This window comes from Carassius auratus, chromosome 27 (genome assembly GCF_003368295.1).
Source record: "Carassius auratus strain Wakin chromosome 27, ASM336829v1, whole genome shotgun sequence".
NCBI classification, from domain to species: Eukaryota; Metazoa; Chordata; class Actinopteri; order Cypriniformes; family Cyprinidae; genus Carassius; species Carassius auratus.
This window is the reverse complement of record NC_039269.1, coordinates 3,585,165-3,594,641: the sequence shown is the minus strand read 5'-3', so window position 1 is coordinate 3,594,641 and position 9,477 is coordinate 3,585,165. Positions and strand designations below refer to the sequence as shown.

Here is a 9,477-nt window from a genome sequence, read left to right as displayed (position 1 = left end):
AATCATCTTAAATGTAGCGCCTTCCATCTAATTGCTCTGCTTTGTGTAGCGAATGCAACAGAAGGCCATCCCCTTTGGAAGGAAACATGGTCGTTTTTCTCAGTATAAACTGATCAATTGAATGGGACATCAAAAAATGAAATTTGAAGCAGCAATTTTTTTGCTCTTATCCGTCTTTGAAATACCGCAGTAATAGCAACAAAGTGGTTTTTCCTCAAAAATGCAGTTTCTGCTGATCAAATCAGGATTTCAGGGCAGCACATTTGAGAGTTTGAACGACAGGACCCATCAGACTTAAGTGAATTATGACCCTGTTAAACCAGGTTTTAGTGCCATCCAAAGCAGACACATTTTCCAGCCTTTTCCTGTAATTTTTGAAAGCCTTTTTGCTGTAATAAAATATCACTTTTTCCAGCATTTATGCATTAAACGCCCATCATTCTCGTGTCTCTGCTCCGATTATAATCAGATTGCATCTCGCTTCCTTTTCTACGCCTCTCTCGGATCACTCTCGATAAAGATGACACGAGGGCCTGAAAACTGACCTCTGTGTCTTTCTGTCACTTCACCATTCGTGTTATGATTACATCATCTAAAGAAGCACTGTGGTGCTTGTGTGACTCTCACAATGATGTCCCATCATGCAGCTCTTTACCCATAATGCCCTGGGACCGAGTCCTCTATATATACACACTGCTCTCAAACTTGGTACACATCCTCAAACCAGCTCTTGCAGCACGTCGGATCATCACCAACGACCATGTTTTCAAAATTCTGATGTCCCCAACAGATCATTTCACAAAGAGAGTGAGAAACTCTCAGTTTTATTTCTCATAAAGCAATCCCCCGTCTTATTTCACTGTGGAAATATGATGACTGGTGATGTGGTAACTCACTGAAAACCACTGAAACCCAGCTGTGGATATTGGCAATTAAGTCAGGGATAATTGTTTGGAAACGAGAATAGGAGGCGATAAAACAGGATGGAGGAATTGATGATCACTCTCTGAATGATCCTGCACACTTCTGTCTGTGATGAGATGGCTCACAACAGGTTTGATTCTGCATTACCAATTTTAGTTGTTCAGTTCACATTAACAATAGTGCGCCCCTCGCCTCAGGTAAGCCTACTGCAATTCTGAGAGTGCTCAGGACCAGAGGCAATGATAGGTACTCATCCATAACCAACAAACCTCAGCACCTGCTGTAGCTTCCGGCAGCCATTTATTCTCACAGCATGATGTCACTGCAGATTTGGCTGTCCTGAAATGCATTAGATCAAAATAAACAAATATATATATATTTAAAAAAAAGAAAGAATCAAAATGATGGAAATGCAGGGTTTAATGTACGATAATAAAAGTGAACAGATGTTTGGATGAACAACTAGACAGTTGATTTATTATGTTAGTGCCAATATCTGCTGGTGAACCCATGACAGCTTCCCCTGATGGCATCCTCAACATTGCAAACTGCAATCTTCCATTTCCTCACAACAGGCACTGTGTCAATCTTACAGGACAGGCGGTACTGTCAGCAGCAGCTAGGTTGCATTAAAGACAGGCAATATATAAAAATATGCCACCTTACCGTCACAAAGCTTCTCTGGGGATCAATACATCTGTCAATCACTGACTGCTGTCTGACTGGGCCAAACGAAAATGCATGCATAAGAAAACGTGTGATTTCAATAAGTCAAAGGCAAATATACGTTTACTTGAAACAAGAGTACAGCTGTCACTTTAAAAAGAAATATTAAAAAGATAATTAGTACAGCTACAGAATGCATTTTGTTCTTCCATGCATTGCTGAAAGATTAAAGCAGCAAGAACCATGAGTAACACACTTGCATCTTTACTCAAGTCAGTATGCATGTTTATTCTGGACACACCATTACATTTGTAACTAGCTGTAATGTGAATATTTATTTTTCCACGCCATTCATTTGACTATATAAATTATTAAACAGCAAACAATTCCTCTGAAGAAAAAAAAAAAACCTGAAGGACATCAAAATGGGCTGATCGGATGTGTTTGCAAAAGCAAATGTGTGTATCCATAAGTTGATTTGCTGCACTCTCAGGTACCAAAGCGGTCACCGGTGTGGTAACTTTTCAAAAGGTACACGTTTGTTCAGGTTCTAATATGTACTGAAATGGACCTTGTATGTACAAACATGTACCTTTTGAAAAGGTACTGCCCAGTGACAGCTTGTCACCTTTAGAGTCTGTGTTTGGCTGGCATTGCGGCTACATTTACCTACATGTACTGTCTCCTCTGTGAGGGTTTGTGTGAAAGCTGATCTGTGAAAGTGCCATAGACGAGCTGCATCCACAGACTCCGAGGCCCTGAACTCAGAACGAGCTGAGATGGAAAAATACCTGCATGTTTACTACTTACTGTAGTAGCCTAATCAAATCCTGCTTTCACAGGAAAAAGCTAAGTGAAAGAGTAGCTCTCCGGAGAGCAAAAGCGAAGGGTTAAATGATACATTCCTACAAATGGAAGTCCATTTCTACAGCACTGTATTCCATAAAATAAGGTTGAAACCACTAACACTGTTAGGGCTCTGTTTGCTCATGCATTTGGATAAAGTAATGTTTTTAAAGACAATAAGACTGTACCAGCTAGTAACTAATAGGGAAGCCGGGGCTAGTTGTCACAACATTCAGAAGTCAAAATTAATGTTTTCTCTGTGGTTTTCAGTGTTGGTTTTAAACCCTTTCTGCTATAGCCATTTTTGCTGTTTAATTCATTATTTTATAATTTGTGCTGAAATACCTTTAAATATCCCATAGCATGACTCACTCTTTAATGAGTTATTTTATACTGTATTGATTTTTCCTGGAATGCAGTTAAATACTCTAAAACATACCCCACTGTCAGGTCAACATGTGTTTAATCTTTTGCATACAATAAATAAGCCTATGTCTATTACCTTAGTAAGTCAATAAATAAATAAATATGTATATATACTAATTTTTTGACGTATTTCGTTAAGTAAAAAGTGTGTCAACTAGCCCCAATCTCTCCTAAAAGTAATCTTACTATTTGCTATTGTTGTTCTTGTATTTTGTAATAGTGGCATGAAATCAAAATGATTTATCTTACCGCCAGATCACTGTTCTAAATATTATGTTTTATCCCCAAGTGTTGTTTAATCACTGGAATTAATATTCCCTCTATGCCCATGTGGATTTTTCATATGGGCCAGTCTATGAGCAGCTGGTTGTGAAAACACCAGTCAGACTGCCACTCAATGCCACTGCACGCACGAGCTCCGTTCCTAATTCACAGCCATTTCCAGTTAGTGTGACAACAATATCCTTTCACCCTGTAATTTATCAATTAGAGGCGAGAAACCGTCCAGCTGAGAGCTGTGCAATAATGTGCAGCTGTGTTGAAGAATTCGGCCTCTCTTTATTACTTTGCGACAAAGGGGAGACGGAGATATTTCACTCATTGCGTATCTTAAATGAGGGCACTCACAATCCATCATCTAAATGCCGCCCAACAGAGGACTGAATTCTCGCGAAAGTTCCGTAGGCAGGCAACGTGGTTCTCGCGAGAGTTCCAGCGGAGAGCGATTGAGACAGCAGCACGCGCCACCTGATGGTGTTAATGGGGTATTTCCTTTGGCTTTTTCCAACTTTATCATGATTCTGAGCTCTTTGATATTGTTAAAGCCCGGGAAATTATTCATAAACTAATAATTAATTTATTATATATATTTGTTTTTTTTTTTTTTTTTTTTTTTTTTTTGTGAACGTGGTTCTCCAAACATGAGGACGATATCAAGTTAACGCAACTAGGTAATCAGGAAATACAGAGATATTTATAAAAATATAATAAATTATTCTTTGCAGTCAATATGGTCTCTTTTCATCTCTCTTGTGGATATGCATGTTTTTTTTTCATTGACCAGTGCCATAATAAAATGTTTCATTCACTGTCATGAGTGCTTCATGAAGTCTAACATCTTTACTGCATTTTTTTTTTCCTTTTATTACAATGTACTATATTTTTCAGTTTATGGATTTATATTAAATAAATTCAGATTGATTTCAGATTACTTTTAAAAAATTATAATACACAAATAATACCATCTTAATGTGAGCCTTGTGTTTACACTCAAATGAAATAATGAGAGATAGAGTGTTTGTGTGTGTGTCAGGTCAGGCTGGGCAGCTAGTAACCCAACCCTGCGTTTTATTGAGATGTCCATTAATCCTAGCTCTCTGCCCATGACCTCTGACCTCGGGTGACCCTTGCACATGGTGTAGCTGGCCAGAGGGACTGCTGGGTCCGGATTTTGTCTCCCATCCTGACAGCAACCTACTCTCTCCCATCGGAGAGGGAATCATTAAGCATGAATCTAAAACTAGGGCCAGGGGAGAGCTTTATCCACACAAATACAGTCATGAGAAAGAAGCTCGGCTCTCATCTCAACGGATAGAGTTACACTGGACTGAAAATGATTCAGCTTTTAATTGCATTCTTCTAACTCCATATCACATCTTCATCCATCTCTCCCTCACTCTCTCCTGGTCTGTCTCTCCGATTCTCACTCGCCCAATCACGTTGTGTGCTCCCCAATAAATGCCTTTTGGAGACAAATCATTCCAAATTGGAATTCATTTTCAAAGAGCTTTTAAGAAGATAAATATGAGAGCCACTTACTTTAAATGATCCATTTATTTTAAAGCTCAAAGGTGTATCCTTTACCTGCTGCCTATAAAAGAAAATCCTAACCTGCCACCAAGAGGCTAAAAATAAAAGTCATCCTGAATGTGTACATGTAAGCTTTCGTGAGGTATCACTGCTTTCTCACCGAAGGTCTGAAAGAGGACACCTGATTGGCTCGCTGTCTCTCCTCGAAGCTGTTGTCACCTATCCGAGCTCTGGTGAGCAATTACCTGGCCTGTCGGAATCCAAGCCGAACAGATTGAATTCTGATTGATTTCTGCCCAGGAAAGAAGAGAGAATTTAAAGGTCTTCTTTTTTAATTGGGTATTTGGTGTGTGCTGATGTGAGGAACTTGTCCCTCCCCAGGGATCCTTTATGGGGCAATAATGGCGCTGAGAAACAGCCTGGTCTGCTCTCTCCCTGGAAGGCCATAACCCCACATTTGTCCTGAGTGCTTTTCTATTATGCATTGATAGCTAAGCACCAATCGATACTGGAGGGAAGAGAAAACCCAGCGAAACCAACTTCTTAAGTGTAAAACGCCTCTTAATACCAGAGCTTTCAAACAACTTAACCTGGGTGCTTTTTTTTCTGCTGAGCGTCTTTGAGAAGGCAGAAGTGAGGAGAGACACTGCTGATGTTTTATTCAACAGCAGGGAGTGGGTTTAAGGTAAATGCTTGCCACAGCAGCATCAATGGCTTTTTTATTTTAATTTCTCCTTTTTTTATGGGCTTTTAGAAAAGTCTGGCATGTGCACTTTTGCATAACAACTTTTGGAAATAACGATTAACGCTAAATGGACTCTTAGCAAATATTTGAGATTTTCCCGCTTGGATCATGCACAATAAATGCATAAATCAACTATTTAATTAAGTTCTATGTTAAAGTACAATTCTCAAGAGTGGATAGAAATGATCTGGATTTATATACAATGCTCACACATAAACATAAACCCTTAAAAAGGGCAAAACATTTTTTTCCAAGAGTACACATTTTATGCTGAGCTTACAATTCAAACATAATAATAATAATAATAATACAATTATCTGTGTGTAAATGCTATGATTTTAACATTTCTGTGTGTTACAAATTCATGTATCCACTTGGCTGGCCTTCGTAATCTTCATCATCGACGTCCCCTTCTTCGTCTGATATTCTGTAAGCTCCATTTTCTTTTTGCTGGAAATCTTTGCTCAGCTGAGAACCTGAAAAATATAACGAGACAAATTCAGATAAATTGTATCATTTACGATGCACCACAAATTTGTTATGCTTTTAAGATGATTTTTATTTTGTTTAATACACTCTTAAAAATAATTGTTTCAAAAGGAGGTTTTGCAGCAATGCAAACCATTTTTTGTTCCCAAGAGAACCTTTCAGTGAACAGTTCTTTAAGGAACCACTTTTAAAAAATCTAAAGATTTTTAAAGAAACTTTTGTGGTTTCATGGATGTTTAAGGTTCATCATGGAACCACAGATGCCAATAAAGAACCTTTATTTTTATTAGAGTGTTCTATAATTTATATACAATATTAATACATTTTAGTAGATGCTTTTTTAATTAACAGAATTAAAATGTAGTGAACAGCTACCTGCATGCAAATAGGATCTATTATTTAATGCACTAAATAAAGAGCAGCATGTTACTTTTGATCATATCAAGAAAGCTCAGCATTTTCTCAATATTTATGTAAAAACGTCCTGTAAAACATGCATGCTTGATGTATTTAAATATTCTCTTTCTATTTTTCTCTATAGCCTGTAAAACCTATAGGGAAGGGTCTGTCCTGTGTCTAGAGTCACCTTTCACTTCCTCCTATCCCAGAGTTCATAGCAGTGGGGACATTCCGGGAAGCAAGGGATGGGGCAGGCACTGGTGGCGCAGATAAGGGGCAGTCTAACAGATCAGACCCCCAGAGAAAGAGATAACAGCCAGACAGTCACAGCAACGACCTGCCACATAATACACAAGCCCTTCCATCCCTTCTCCCTTTCCCTTTCAAATCTGCCCCCCCCCCCATCTATGGCCCCCCGACCTCCTGTCATCACCAGCCTTTACGTTCCTGCTGGAGAAAGCCCTCGACTGGTGTACGGTTATCATCAGCTCTGTCAGATTCTCGGAAGGCCAAGTTCACCTTTAGCGATGAGGAGATGATAAGCTTTGATGGTGGCATATGTGAATCGATCAGCTCCCACTGTTGTTGCATTCGCTTGTCTTTTCTGACCGCCACAGACCGCAGAGAGAACATGAATAACCAAACAGACCTCTCTCTGCAGTGTAGACGGATGTTTTTCAATGTTAAAGGAAGGGAAATATTCAAATTAAATTGATTTTGTTTGCATTAGTCTGTTAAAAATACTTTGGATTGTAACTAGATGAGGAAATCAGCTTTGAAGACCACAGGAGATACATTCTAGTCAATTAACTTTACACTGAAAACTCACAAAGTAGACCTCTTTGACATAATAATATAGTAATATGTTTTTATCCGATTATGTAGTTTCAATCATTGAAGAGTACTAAACAAATTTATTATTAACATGTATTATTAATTTAAAAGATATATATATATATATATATATATATATATATATATATATATATATATATATATATATATATATATTAAGTAATATTAATTTTATGTACATTTAATAATAATTTATTTATATAATATATTAAAAAACCAATTAAATACAGATAATTTTAAAATAACCATATGAAAACATATAAAAAAACATATATCTCATATATGGAGTTTCACAATAGATTTCAGCATGGTCTCAAACTGTGCTCAGATTTGCTAAAACACCTAAATCTGTAATCAGAGTCAGATATCTCAATATGAACTATATCTCTCATCATATTATTTTCATCTGAGCTATTCTACATTAACAATGAACCATTTGTTTAAATTAAAAAGTAATTTTAGGAGAAACACTTCAGACAAAGTTGACAATTAAAAGTAACAGTCTACTGAGCTATGAACAAGTAATTTCAGAACAATTCCATTCCTCTGGGATTATGTGTGTGTAAAACATGGAAATGGTGTTTTCTGTGTGTGTCAGTGTGAATGTGTGGAAGTAGCACCAACAATCATGTTTTTTCAGTTTGTTCACCTCTGACCTTGTTTTCGAATGGCCATGTCTATGTCTATGAATGAGTGTGTTCTCAGACATACCTCCATATGTAACCTGTAATCTGGCAGAGGCAGACCCCTCTCCGAAGGCATCCCTGGCGGTGCATGTGTACACACCTGCATCATTCGGCCCGACTCCTTGAATCTGGAGCCAGTCAGTCAATTCAAACCACTGCAGACCTCCACGGGCCTGTAATTACAGAAACACACACCATCGCTCATTTATCAAAACCAGAACTGTTTGACAGAATGTGACTAGAATGTAAACCTGATGTTTGGGAGGTCATTTATCTGTTTACATAAAAAAAATAAAGGTTATTTATTGGCTTCTGTGGTTCCATGAAGGTCGAGGTCAAGGTCAAGTTATTTATATATCCCTTTAAAACAACATAAATGCTGACCAAAGTGCTGCACAACATACGCGACAAAAACATTCTCATACAATACAATTGTAGGTCATTAGATACGATGACACCTCACAGGAAAACATGACATCACTTCCTTTGGTTGTGACGATGTCACAGAAGATGGGTCACCTTGAGATTTAACTTCAGAGTTACTAATTATAAATCACTAAAAAAATAAACATCCTGAAGCAAATTTCTGCTACTCTCTTTCACACTAGTTTCTGTATTCCATTTGTGCTGTATTTTGGTTAGCTTGGTTAATTATTTTAACGTGTGCGATTGAAAACTTATGAACTGCTGATCTTAAACATGATGGTAAGGTAAATACAAACTTAACGGCTGACTTCGTATTCCCACAGCTGAACAAATGGGTTTTCATTTGGCATTTTCCATATAAATATATATTATATAAATATAAATTATATGAATGTAGCAATGTTTGATTGTTTATATGATCATTGTAGTATTTGTTCTGCTGCCATTAATCCGTGATAATTGTAATAGTATCTAATAAATTGAAATGCACTTTTAAAAGTTGCAATAATAAAAATCACCATTGAGAATAACAGGAATGGCAATGTATCTATAAATATATATATATACATATTAAAATTTAATCATAGTAATTTTAGGGATACTCACTTGTCTTGCAGGGTCCATGGTGCATCATTGTCAACATCTGCCCTCTGCAAGGTGTGTTGGCCCACCCGAAACTGAGATATATTTTTATACGTCTTTCCATCAGAACCACAGAGTGCTTCTTGCTAGCTGCACACGCAGATGGCTCTGGATTCACCTGTGGGGTTACTGCGTGGAGCTCTGCAGCGCAAACCTTCTGCACAGCGCCCAAAGAAAGTTGACCCATATCGGGGCTCCGGGTCACACAGCTTCCCCTCATCGTTTCCACATTCCCAACAACACCCGCAGTGGTCATAAACCAGTCAGGCTGGACAATCCTGCAGCTGCCTGACATCTGGGCACTGCTCAGGACGGCACTTTTTAGGGCATCCCTCACCTGGTTGAATGCTCTTCTGCCAGTCAAAACGGCCGAGGTACTCCAGATGGAAGGACTCATCAGCACTAGTGCAACTAGTATATAAGCCATTGCCTGGCAGGTTAAACTGTTTGAAGTCTACAGACAGCAAATAGATGGGGAAAAAAAATCCTTGTCTCTGATAGCAGAAGTAACATTTATGTCAGTGTAGAAGACCGACAAATGCGCTCTTTAAGGGGTTGAATGGC

At 38.1% G+C, this 9,477-nt stretch overlaps 1 protein-coding gene across 1 annotated transcript; it reads right to left on the bottom strand.

Moving 5' to 3' along the window:
• Nucleotides 1–5,274: 5,274 nt before the first annotated feature.
• Nucleotides 5,275–8,895, bottom strand: LOC113046234 (kazal-type serine protease inhibitor domain-containing protein 1-like). Its single transcript, XM_026207178.1, has 3 exons — nt 8,878–8,895; nt 7,871–8,018; nt 5,275–5,892 (listed from the first exon to the last, which is right to left on the bottom strand). Exons 1-3 carry the CDS (start codon nt 8,893–8,895, stop codon nt 5,771–5,773), a joined length of 288 nt encoding a protein of 95 aa, XP_026062963.1. The 3' UTR covers nt 5,275–5,770.
• Nucleotides 8,896–9,477: the final 582 nt, after the last annotated feature.

Bases quoted from the DNA above. Each gene is read 5' to 3' on its own strand.
- LOC113046234 (XM_026207178.1), bottom strand. The intron at 5,893-7,870 runs GTATGTCTGAGA...TATATTTTTCAG, and splicing joins ATTACAGGTTACATATGGAG to GTTCTCAGCTGAGCAAAGAT.